We start from the raw sequence: 13299 nt of genomic DNA, 5'->3' as shown, positions 1-13299 counted from the left end.
ATTAAAATGGGAGTTAACTGAGAGCCTCACAGGGGACAACCTGCTGACCCTACAGCTACCCCAGCGCTCTGCCCAGTGGAGGCGCTTAACTGAACAGGGCCAGGCGTGGGAGGGGAGGGCAAGGAGAGCGCGCCTACCCAGAGTCCTCGGCGGCGCGCGCGGCCGGGCCTTTCCGCCTCGGTGGGGAGGGGGAACGGCCCAGGGCGGCGCCGGAAGTGGGGCACCGGATATCCGGTTGCCCCGAGAAGGGACGGGCGGGCGGACGGAGGGAGGGACGGACGGACGGAGGGACGGACGGAGGGACGGACGGAGGGACGGACGGAGGGACGGAAGGAAGGACGGGGCCGCCGCCCACAGCGGCAGCGGCAGCGGTGCGTGAGGCAACCCGGGCTCGGCCCTCTGTCCCGCCGCCGCCATGGGCTGCACCCTCAGCGCCGAGGACAAGGCGGCGGTGGAGCGGAGTAAGATGATCGACCGGAACCTGCGGGAAGACGGCGAGAAGGCGGCCAAGGAAGTGAAGCTGCTGCTGCTCGGTGAGGGGTCGAGGCCCCGGCCTCCCTAGCCTCTGTGTCCTGTGCGCAGCGCCCTGCGGTCGGCAGACCAATCCCTGCCCCAGCGCGGGCTCGCCGGCTAAGCGCCCAGGGCTCTGCACGCAGTCAGCGCGCCCTACGGACGAGTCAGTCCACGGGGGAGACGGACCGCAGAATAATAATGGCGGTATTTGTTAAGCGCTTAAGCGCTGCCATCAGGATGCCTTCATTGGGTCGTGTGTGTCGAGCGCTGACTGTGTGCGGGGCACTGTACTCAGCGCCTGCCATTGGCAGTTCGTCCATTCGATCGTGTGTATCGAGCGCTTACTGTGTGCGGTGCACTATGCTCAGCGCCTGGAATAGGCAATTCATGGATTCATTCGATCGTGTGTATCGAGCGCTTACAAGGTGCAGAGCACTGTACTCAGCGCTTGGAATAGGCAGTTCATGTGTTTATTCGATCGTATGTATCGAGCGTTAACTGTGTGCGGAGCACTGCACTCGGCGCTTGGAATAGGCAATTCATGGATTCATTCGATCGTATGTATCGAGCGCTTACAGTGTGCAGAGCACTGTGCCAAGCGCTTGGACTCTGCAATTTATGGATTCATTCGATCGTATGTGTCGAGCGCTTACTGTGTGCAGAGCACTGTGCCAAGCGCTTGGACTCTGCAATTTATGGATTCATTCGATCGTATGTGTCGAGCGCTTACTGTGTGCAGAGCACTGTGCCAAGCGCTTGGACTCTGCAATTTATGGATTCATTCGATCGTATGTATCGAGCGCTTACTGTGTGCAGAGCACTGTGCCAAGCGCTTGGACTCTGCAGTTTATGGATTCATTCGATCGTATGTGTCGAGCGCTTACTGTGTGCAGAGCACTGTACTCAGCGCTTGGAATAGGCAATTCATGTGTTTATTCGATCGTATGTGTCGAGCGCTTACTAGGTGCAGAGCACTGTACTCAGCGCTTGGAATAGGCAGTTCATGGATTCATTCGATCGTGTGTATCGAGCGCCTACTGTGTGCAGAGCACTGTACTCAGCCCTAGGAATATTCATTTATTTCATTCATTCAATAGTATTTATTGAGCGCTTACTATGTGCAGAGCACTGGACTAAGCGCTTGGAATGGACAAATCGGTAACAGATAGACAGTCCCTGCCCTATGACGGGCTCACGGTCTAATCGGGGGAGACGGACAGACAAGAACAAGAGCAATAAATAGAATCTAGGGGATGAACATCTCATTAAAACAATAGCAAATAGATAGAATTAAGGCGATGTACATTTCATTAACAAAATAAATAGGGTGATGAAAATATATACAGTTGAGCAGACGATTCATGGATTCATTTGATCGTATGTACCGAGCATTTACTGGGTGCAGAGCACTGTACTCAGCGCTTGGAATAGGCAGTTCATGTGTTCATTCGATCGTATGTATCGAGCGCCTATTAAGTGCAGAGCACTCTACTAAGCGCCTGGAAAGGACAATCCGGCAGCAGAGCAATCCCTGCCCCAGAGCGGGCACACGGTCTAAACGCTTAGTTCACAGCTCTGCACCTAGAAAGCGCTCAGTACGTATGATTGAATGAATAAATAAACGGGGGAGACAGACAACAAAGCAAGTAGTCGGGCGTCACTGCCGTCAAGATTCATTCCCTTATTCATTCATTCAGTAGTATCTATTGAGCGCTTACTGTGTGCAGAGCACTGTACTCAGCGCTTGGAATGGACAGTTGGGCGACAGAGACCATCCCTGCCCAACGACGGGCTCACAGGCTAAACGGGGGAGACAGACAGAGCAAAACAGAACAAGACAAAAGCAAGACAACATCATCAAGATTAATAGAATCAAGGGGATGTGCACCTCATTAACAAAATAAATAGGACGAAAAATACGATATACCAATGAGCACAGTGCTGAAGGGAAGGGGGAAGAGCAGGGGGAAAGGAGGGCTCAGTCTGGGCAGGCCTCCTGGAGGAGGTGAGCTCTCAGTAGGGCTTGGAAGAGGGGAAGAGAGTGAGTTTGGCGGAGGTGAGGAGGGAGGGCATTCCGGGACAGCGGTGGGACAGGGAGGGAGATTGGTTCCTCAGCAGCTGAGGCAGGCGAAGGCGGATGAGGCCGGGAAGGGTGAGTTTGGGAGAAAGGTCCTAGAAAGCGGGGGTTGGGGGCTGTTCAGGGCTCCCAGGTTTAGGCTGAGGAAAGATGGGCAATCCTGGGAGGGTGGGCCGCGAACCCTTAGAACACGGGAGGGGTGCAGGGAATATCCATAATTTATTTATATTAACGTCCTTTTCATTCATTCAGTAGTATTTATTGAACACTTACTGTGTGCAGAGCTGGTACTAAGTACTTGGAATGGACAGTTCGGCAACAGATAGAGGCAATCCCTGCCCAGTGGCGGGCTCACTCTCTCCCCCCGCTAGACTAAAAACTCCTCGTGGGCAGGGACTGCATCTAGTAATTCTGATATATTGTGCTTCCCCAAGCGCTTAGAGTAGCGCTCTGTACAGAGTAAGCTCTTAATGGACGGCCTTGGCTGACTGAGAAGCTGAATAATAATTTTGATATTTGTTAAGCGCTTACTATGTACAAAGCATTCATTCATTCAATAGTATTGAGCACTTACTATGTGCAGAGCACTGTATTAAGCGCTTGGAATGTACAGTTCGGCACCAGAGAGAGACAGTCCCTGCCCAATAACGGGCTTGCAGTCACTGTTCTAAGTGCTGGGGTTGATAGAAGGTAATCAGGTTGTCCCACGTGGGGCTCACAGTCTTCATCCCCATTTTACAGATGAGGGAACTGGGGCACAGAGAAGGTAAGTGACTTGCCCAAAGTCACACAGCTGATAAGTTGGGGAGTGGGGATTAGAACCCATGACTTCTGACTCCCAAGCTTGGGGCTTTTTCCAGTAAGCCAGGGGGCCTCCCATTAAGGCCCCCCTCATATAGTCATATTTATAATGTTAAGACCCTCGTCATTTACCAACGATGGACCACTTGGGCATTCGGCTTAATGGAGTTTTAGGGGAGCAGGGCAAAGCTCTTGCTGGTAGTGGGGAGGGAGTGGGTTCTCCTTGAATACTAGGCAGAGAGGTAAGGAGCGTAACCCCTGAGACCCATCTGCCGTTAGTATACGTTTCATCCCAGCTCAACGAGTAGGGAAGAGCCTGTCAAACAGGGTCTGTCTCTCCCACACTCTGTGTCTTCTGGTGCCTAAAGATTTATGAAGGAGCCGTAAGAAGAAAAATTGTTCCTCTATTCAAAGTAATTCTTAAAGCATATCCCAGTCTCTCTCCTCAACCCCCGCAAAAATTAATGAAGCTTCTGAGTAGTCTGGAGGAGTCTCTTTAACTCTAAGAGGATAATGAAGTCTGGGTAAGATAAGACTACTACTGCTGCTAGTGATAATGGTGGTGTCTAAGCGCTTACTATGTGCCAAGCACTCAGTTTAGCTCTGGGTTAGATGCAAAGCAGATCAGATGCAGTTCCTGTCCCGCATGAGGCTCACAGCCTGGGGTGAGCAGGGGAAAGAAAAGGTATTTATTTCATCTCCGTTTTTACAGATGAGGAAACGGAGGCCCAGACAAGTTAAGGGCCTTGCCCAAGGTCATAACAGGCAAGTGGTGGACCCGGGATTAGAACCCAGACCCTCTGCCTACCAGCCCTGTGCGCTTTCCACAAGGCCACCCTATTTCTCAACAACCCTGAAGAAGGTCGTTATCGTAGAAAATGCAGATGAACTGTACGTATCGAATTTTGTGGAAGCTAACGTTGTCCTCCAATGCTATCTCACCCTGAGTAGGTATGCCCAGATATTATTTTTGTAATTCTGTTCTTGGTGCAGTTCTCAAAAATTGATAAAATTTCTTCAGACCCATAGATCCAATAGTACTGTAGGTTTAATGTTGGAAATACCCAGACTTCTTAAAGCCATAAAATCAAATTCCAGGCTTCTGAGTTTAGCCCCTGGGCCTGCTGATGCATATGCAATTAAAATGAATTTCCTTAACACATTTGTAAACAAAAACTAATGAGCACAAATGTAGCATGTCTGATCTACATCGTCCTAAATGTGATGATAAGATTTCGTGCTTCAGAAGTGTCTAGATGGTGGTTTGTTGATGTGTAGTGTTTAGTTCCGCCCTCCTAAGGAGTTGGGGTCATTGTGTCAGAACCACTGTGAAAGGGTTCCAGTAGTCTGCTGAATCTCTGGCTGACTTGAAGATTTTGGGGGTGCTGTGGTAGAGAGGGGTTTGGTTTCTCTATAATCTGTTTTGTACCTATTATCTCATGGAAACTGAACCAGAAGTCCTTCATGAGGCACCCAAATCACCATTACATTTTAAAAATTGGTTCCTGTTTACAACTATTTCCTTTGTGAAGCGACGTGATGTCAGCCGAGCTCTCAGTTGGTGTGTTGAAGTGAGCGGGCTCAAGTAGAGTTAATAGTTACGGTATTTGTTAAGCGCTTACTCTGTGCCCAGCACTGTTCTTAGCGCTGGAATAGATACAGGATAATCAGGTTGTTCCACGTCTTAATCCCCATTTTACAGATGAGGTAACTGAGGCACAGAGAAGTGAAGCCGCTTGCCCGAGATCACACAACAGACAAGTGGCAGAGGCAGGATTAGAACCCACGTCCTCTGGCTCCCAAGGCCGTGCACTTTCTGCTAAGCCACGCTGAGTTCAGTGAAAGTTCATGAAATAGTGCAGTCTTCAGTACCCAGGGCTGCCGGGGAAGTGTGATCCTCGCGCTTGGATTTTAGGCCCTGTAGTTATCTGGGATGACTCTTCTGGAAACTTATTTTGCAGAGGAGGAGCTGATCTTACACAATAAGCCTCGCCAGTCATTAAAATTACTGAATAAAAAGGCGGTGCAATGTCGTCTGGAGCCAGGGAGGATAGTTGTAAGCAATCTCGGGAAGGATGGTGTATTTTGCATTCACAGTTCAGCCCATTTGATTGGAAGCTTAAAATCACTCGTTGGCAAAGGTGTATGCGTTGCCGCTCATTTAAGAAGTGTTTTTAAAAGGTAGCGGGTGAGTTCCCAATTTTTCATTTTCTTTCGTAATCAGTCGTATTTACCAAGTGCTTTCTGTGGGCGAAACAACGGCTCTGAACACTTGGGAGAGTACAGTGTAACAGAGTTGGTAGAAATGTTCTCTGCTCACAACAAGCTTACAGCCTAGAGGAGGAGACAGATGCTAATATAAATTAATAAATTTTGGATGTGTACATAAGTGCTGTGGGGTTGAAGGAGGGGTGAATGAAAGGGTGCAAATTCAAGTGCAAGGGCTACCCAGAAGGGAGTGGGAGAAGAAGCAACATCATTCGTGCAGTCAGAGTACTTTGATTACCTTGCCGGAGAACTTCAGCATTAAAATCATTAGCATTGGAAATGTTTTCCACCTGTCTCCCACATTGACTGCTGGTTTTATTGTTCCTACCGTCAGACTGGTTCATCATGGATTTTGGAGAACCGAGCAGAAATGGAGAAATCTAAAGAGATGCATAATATAATAATTATGGTCCTGTTTACTATATGCCAAACACTGTTCTAAGCACTGGGGAAGGTGCAAGATCACCAGTTTGGACGTAGTCCCTTCCCAAATGGGGCTAACAGTCTAATAAGGAGAACAGGTATTGAACCCCCATTTTATCGACGAAGAAACTGAGGCACAATCAATGGTATTTTTTTTTGAGCGCATATTATTTGCAGAGTACTGTACTGGCATTTGGGAGAATACCAGAGTTGGTAGACCCATTCCCTGTCTTCAGTGAGCTTATAGTTTAGAGGAGTGAAGTGGCTTGCCTAAAGTTACACAGCAGGCAAGTGGCAGTTTCAGGATTAGAATGCAGGTCCTCTGACTCCCAGGTCGGAGCTGTTCCCCATATTTGACTTAAAGGCCATTAGAAAAATAGGAGTTATATTACTTTTTCTCATTTTCTATGTGTAGTAGCAGCTTAAGTCGCGTTAAGAAATGTCCGATGTGTCCTCAAACCCAGGGCCTTCTCACTTTCTCGCCTCTCCTGCCCCCCCGATATACTGATATTTTTTTTCTTTCCAACGGTGAAAGCACTATGCAATTTCAAACAAGACTTTATTTCAGGGGGCCTTTCACGTAGAAAATATATTACAGCAATATTGTTTTTCTCATTCCTCCCCCACCCTTCATATTTTTTTCTGTTTCTTTTCCCATTTTCAAAATAATCTCAATGATATGAAGAAAGTGATGGATATACCAAATTGTTATCGTGCTTATAGGATTTAGAAAAAAATCCTTTTAGTTCTGTTGATATGGTCTGGAGTGTATTTTCTGTAGTTTTTCACTGGAGCATCGTAGGCTTCATAAAGATGAACAGTAACTTGTGCCTGGCTTCTTTTTTCCGAGGAGTGCCAGAATGCTCGGAGCATCAGATTCCTCTTCATAACTTCCTCTTTGGGGATGTAGCTAATCTTACCATTATATAAAGGAAAAAACTAAGATCTTATTGTTCTGTCCCTGATTTTCTAGATATTTGACTAGTGTCTTCAAGTGTCCATTTCTCAGAGTACTTCAGAGACAACACAACTATGTAGAGCGGCTCAATTTATGAATTTCTATAAATTATTCTTTGTTGGATTGTCTTGAGGTCAGGGATCATGTCTTCTGACTCTTTTGTACACTCCCAAATGCCTAGTTCAGTGCTCTGCACAAAGTAGGTGCTCATAAATTTACTGATTAATGGCATGTAATTTGGTTTTTTCCTCGCTCTCGGGTGTGTGACCGGCCTGACCAGGCGGTCTGGGACTAACTACACAAGAGGTCCCTGCCATGGGGGTGGGTGGGGGGAGGGGGTGAAACCTCCAACTTCTACTCTTTTCTCTTCTCACCCACCCTTCCTGGGAGAGGAAGGGAGGGATGGTCCCCTCCCCAGCCTCAGGGAGAGCCCTTGGCAGGCTGTATATCTGTTGCTAAAGGTGACCAGCATGGGCACCCGGAGCCCATGGGCATGCCCTCAAGCCCGGAAGGACTATAAACTGAACTGTTTCTGAATCAGTGTCTTATTCAGTTAATCGGTGGTATTTATTGAGGGCTGCACTAAGCTCTTGGGAAAGTTTAATATAATGGAGTTAAGTGGACACATTCCTTGCCCATATTTCCAAGGAGCACCAAAGTACTCTGAGTACTTAGTAGGGAAGCAGTATGGCTTAGTGGAAAGAGCCCTGGCTTAGGAGTCAGAAGACATGGGTTCCAATCCCGGCTCTGCCACTTGTCCTTGGTGTGACCTTGGGCAAGTCACTTAAATTCTCTGTGCTTCAGTTACCTTATCTGTAAAATGGGGATTAAGACTATGAGCCCCATGTGGGACAACCTGATTACCTTGTATCTACCCCAGGGCTTAGTACAGTGCCTGATGCATAGTAAGTGCTTAACAAATACCATTATTTTTATTTCCCTGCGTACTGTCTAGAGGGAAACAGACATTAAAATAAATTATGAATAAGTGCATAAGCTCTGTGGGGCAGGGGATGGCATGAATATGAAGTGCTTAAAGAGGACAGATCCAGGTGGGTTGATTTTTATGCATATTCACTGTCATAAGATAATTTGAGGCTTAGTGTTTTAGTCCAGTTTTTCCAGCGTCCGATCTCCCCAAATTTTCGACCGAGAGTTCTGGGTGGCCAGGGACAGTGATGGTAATCATCATTGTACTTTCCCCAGCACCTACGGTAGTGTCTTTCAGGACCTTATCCACCGAATACATCATTATGGTGCTAGGGGTGATGGTGATAAAATCAGATACCTTGATTCATGATCTAAACTCTTCTAGTGTAAGACTAATTATTGCAGAATTTAAAGTCCCAAAATGTAATGACTGAGTGTGTGGGGTGTTCTATATTGTATTACCTACTAAATGGAACTCCGCATTTGAAGGAAAATCCGAATATCATGAAATTCTGTCCATTCATTCAATAGTATTTTATTGAGTGCTTACTATGTGCAGAGCACTGTACTAAGCGCTTGGAATGTACAAATCAGCAACAGATAGAGACAGCCCCTGCCCATTGACGGGCTTACAGTCTATTCGGGGGAGACAGACAAAAACAATAGCAATAAATAGAATCAAGGGGATGTACATCTCATTAAAACAATAGAATAAATAGAATCAAAGTGATGTACATCTCATTAACAAAATAAATAGGGTAACAGGACTGACATGTTCACAGATAATGTCTTTGTACTTAGAAAGATTTTTAAACGTTTTTAGACGTTGCCAGTACTATGTCTGAATTGTTTTCACGACCGTTTCACATTTTTCCTTTAATTTGGCAAAAGGATAAGTGTGAAATTTGAATTGCTGAGCAATTGGTGTGTGAAGTGTAATCTGTGGGTTTTGTCTTTGGGTCTGTGCAATTAGTTGGCGTTCCAAATGTCCGGCCCATTTGGAGGATTATAGTAAGACCAACAAATTGGAGGTTTGGTTCTGGCACCGTCCCTCCTGCCCTTTCTTATACAGTAGTTGCGTTCTCGATCCTTGCGTCGCCCCACGCCTCGGAGACCTCTGATCAAGCAGAAACTCCTGACCGTTGTCTTGAAAGCACCCCTCTGTGGCTTTCGCTTCCCCTCACCCCCCTCTCCTTACCCTCGTTCTTCTCCTGCTCCATTCCGGCTGGCGTGTCTCATTCCTCTCCAGCAGGCTGCTACTCTCAAGCTGCCTTGTTCTCGCCTACTGCCTCCAGCCTCTTGCTCACACCTTCCCTTCCGTCCAAAATTCCTTCTCCCTTCCCATCTGGTGGCCCACTTCCAATTCAGCTATTTTCCCAGTTGCTTAGGTCAGTCATTTGAACACAGTAAGCACTTAAATACTATTCCTCCCATTACTACTTCCACAGCTCCCCCCAACTTCAAAGCCCATCTGCAATCCCAGTGCTTAGTTAAATATTTTGCTGATAATAAACACTTAATTGGTGCTGTTAGCACTATTTCCACAGCTTTTGTCTAATTTCAAAGCCCTTCTGAAATCCCAACTCCTCCAGGAGGCCTTCCCTGGTGAATCTCTCCACTCCTCACCCACTGTCCCCACTTATTGCCACTTAAGCACGTGAGCACTGATAGTTATGCTCTGTTGCTTCTTCTGATCTATAATTAATTTTAGTGGCTGTCTTCCGTCCTGGATTGACGTATCTTTGAGAGCAAGGATCGTGTCTACTAATTCTGTAGCACTCTCCTGAGCACTTAGACTGTGAGCTCCCCCAGACTGGGTGCTCATTGTGGGCAAGGAATGTGTCTGTTGTTGTTTTGTACTCTCCCAAGAGCTTAGTATGAAGCAGTATGGCTTAGTGGAAAGAACACGGGCTTGGGAGTCAGAGGACATAGGTTCTAATGCTGCCTCCGCCACCTGTCTGCTGTTTGACCTTAAGCAAGCCACTTAACTTCTCTGTGCCTCAGTTCCCTCATCTGTAAAATGGGGACTTAAGACTCTGACCCCCACGTGGGACAACCTGATTACCTTGTATCTACCCCGGCGCTTAGAACAATGCTTGGCACATAGTAAGCACTTAAAAATACCATAAGTATTATTATTAGCGAGTGCTCAATAAATACGATTGACTTAGTACAGTGTCTAGGACATAATACATACTCTTGATTGACTGGGGAAAAACTGGGTTATAATAATGTTGGTATTTGTTAAGTGCTTAGTATGTGCCAAACACTGTTGTAAGCGCTGGGGTAGATACAAAGCAATTAGCTTGACCCCACGTGGGGTGCACAGTCTTCATCCCCATTTTCCAGATGAGGTAACTGAGGCCCAGAGAAGTTAAGTGACTTGCCCAAGATCACACAGCTGACAAGTGGCAGAGCCGGGATTAGAACCCACGACCTCTGACTCCCAAGCCCAGGCTCTTTCCACCAAGCCATAACCATTATTCAGTGAGAGTTAATGATTTAGGCCATCGGTGCCATGACTAACATTTTTTGATCCAGATTATGTCCACAACTACTGGGGTCCTTCCCCTTTGTTCCCTCACTGGTCTCTCATTCTTTTAAATGCCGAACCACGAGGTGCTGTGTCGTCATCATCGATGGGAGTTTTTGAGCACTTATTGCATGCAGAGCACTGTACAGAGCACTTGGGAGAGCACAGTACAGTGGAAAGGTTAGACACGTTCCCTGCCCCGCAAGGAGGTTATAATATTCTACTGCAACCAAAGTGGTACCTGGCAAGGTTAGCACCCTCACCCCTTGCTTGATAGGAGCCTCAAAAGTGCTCACAACCGGGCCTGTCTACATGGCCTCTACTTGAACCAACCTCGGGATCACGTTGTACCCAGGAGAACCTCGTGTTGCGGAAAGACCATTCCCAATATTTCCACTGTGTTGGGGCCGATTCAGGAAGTGAAAGCATATGTTCTAGCTGAAGTGACCATAATTCTCAGCCTTGAATTTTCTTTGAAGCACTGAAATTAGCAGACACGTTCAGTCGGTTCGATCATCGTTAACCTTGGGTTCCCAGTTTTCAGACCGGCCCATTAGACTTCGGGAAGGCTGCTTCCTGACTTGAGCGTTTTATGAGGAGACTTGTGCAAGTCGAGGCAGCTTTTCCCTCCCCCCATTTCCCCCCACCCCCCACTCCTCCCCCTCAGGTTTCCTTGACAGGAGGGGCAGAGAGTAGAGGGGACAAGGAAGTGCCTTCACCTTCAAAAGCAGCCTCCCTCCTGTTTTGGACTTTTCACACTAACCTGCCCACCTTCCTCTCTCCCCCCCATGCCTCCTCCCCTTTAACCAGGCCTAAAGACTCATAGTAATAATGATACTAATGATGGTATTTGTTAAGCACTTACTGTGTGCCAGGCACTGTACTAAGGAATACAAGCAAATCGAGTTGGACGCAGTCCCTGTCCCACATGGAGCTCACAGTCTTAATTCCCCTTGTACAGATGAGGTAAACACAGGTGGCGGAACTGTGATTAGAACCCAAGACCTTCTCACTCCATCCTTTATCCACTATGCCATGGACTCTAGTAAGAGTAGACATGATAAAAAGACATGATAAAAACCATGGGAAAGTCAGGAAAGCTACAGATAGTGGTAGTTGTATTTACCGAGGACCCACTTGCTTGTGGCAAATAGATTGTACTCACCACTTGGAAAGTACAAAGCACGTAAGTGACCCGTTCACTGTCCACAAATAACATATTTTAGTAGGGGAATCTAGAGAAGAAAAAGGATGGGGGAAGCTGTCGTCGTTGTCTTTAAGGTCTGGCAAGTTTCCCAAGCAGAATTTGCCAATTTGGGAATTCCTGGATGTTAGAGGCAGCAAGCAAATGAAAACTCTGTGTCAGTTGTCTAAAGTGTTTCCGGAATTCGTGTTTAAGGGTCTCAGAATAGGGCTAAGTGAAGTAGTATTCGCCATGAATTGTGTGTATCCTGCCCCAGATTCTCTCCCTCATTAATTCATGAGTCAGTACTAGGAGATTCTGTAAGTACTGTGCTCAGTTGTTCGCGTGTGTGGATGGCAAGATGTGTGCATCTAAAATAGAGTAATTCGATTTGGGAGAGGGTGGAGGAATTTTGCTTGATATAAATCTAATGTCAAACATGTGCTGCGCAGGACTGATAGAAATGTAGCCTGGATTCAGTCGACTCTCAATTATTCAAGAGATGATTCTCCAGTCTGAGGATCATTCCACCCCCAACTTTCTCCTCCTCTTTCCCTCTCCTGCTTACCCCTCTTCCACTTCTCAGCTCCGCCAGAGAGAAGAGATGAAGCACCAGGCTTTGTGTCGTTCCTTGAAAGCAGCTCTGGTGGAGAGTTTGGGGGAGGCATTGGAACTACCTGGTGGAAATAATCGGTTTTTAAATGGAATTATTCACGTTATCGTGGTCCTCCTTTCCAGGCAGTTCCTTCCTGTAGACGGTGGGGCTGCATCAGGGAACACAGCAGAAGTCAGTCGCATTTACTGAGCGCTTACTGTGTGCAGAGCAATGTACTAAGCGCTTGGGAGAGTACAATATAACAATATGACGGACATATTCCCCGCCCACAATGAACTTACAGCCTAGAGGAAGAATGAAAGGGAAGTGGCAGTGGGTTGACCTCTGGGCCTGGTGGAGGGAACGTGGACCCGGATATCAGAAGACCTGGGTTTGAATCCCAGATCCACTCCTTGTCTGATCTGTGACTGTGGGCAAGTCATTTCACTTCTCTGGTGCCTTGATTACCTCATCTGTATAACGGGGATTCAGTTCTCCTCCCTCCAACTTGACTGAGAACCCTGTGTAGGACCAGGACTGTGTCCAACCTGGTTATCTTGTATCTACCCCAGTGCCTGGCACAAAGCAAATGTCTAACAATTACCATTCAGAAGAAGAAAAGAAGTAATGCATTTTGTGTGTTGCTGGCTTTTCCAGTATTTGCCTCTTGAAATTTAGTTTGTTCTTTAATCTAGCCAGTTGAATGTAGGGGAGCTCACATGCAGGGATCTCAACATCCCTGGGCATCTGTAATGTATTCCATAAATGAATTCCAGAAGACTAAGTTAATTTCAGAAAGTCCTCATCTTGTATTGGAAATTTAATTCCATAAACTATAGTTTGGTTTGAATGTAGAAAGACTCTACCATCAGAGTGTAGCCTAGTGGAAAGCGGTCAGGCCTGGGAGTCCAAGGACCTGGATTCTGATCCCAGTTCCACCACTTGCCTGCTGTATGACCTGGGACCAGTTATTTGCTATCTCTGTGCTTTTGTACTCTTATCTGGAAAATAGTGTTCT

The 13299-nt window shown here is 46.9% G+C and overlaps 1 protein-coding gene across 1 annotated transcript in view; it reads left to right on the top strand.

Moving 5' to 3' along the window:
• Positions 1-311: 311 nt before the first annotated feature.
• The window catches only part of GNAI3 (G protein subunit alpha i3), a 52638-nt gene continuing 39650 nt past the window's right edge, over positions 312-13299 (top strand). Inside the window, exon 1 of the mRNA XM_029068899.2 lies at positions 312-533. Coding sequence (XP_028924732.1) covers positions 416-533 — 118 coding nt within the window. The 5' untranslated portion in view covers positions 312-415. The remainder of the gene's footprint in view (positions 534-13299) is intronic.

This window comes from Ornithorhynchus anatinus, chromosome 7 (genome assembly GCF_004115215.2).
Source record: "Ornithorhynchus anatinus isolate Pmale09 chromosome 7, mOrnAna1.pri.v4, whole genome shotgun sequence".
Lineage (NCBI taxonomy): Eukaryota > Metazoa > Chordata > Mammalia > Monotremata > Ornithorhynchidae > Ornithorhynchus > Ornithorhynchus anatinus.
The sequence above is the reverse complement of the archived record's forward strand: the minus strand, read 5'-3'. Positions and strand labels throughout refer to the sequence as shown.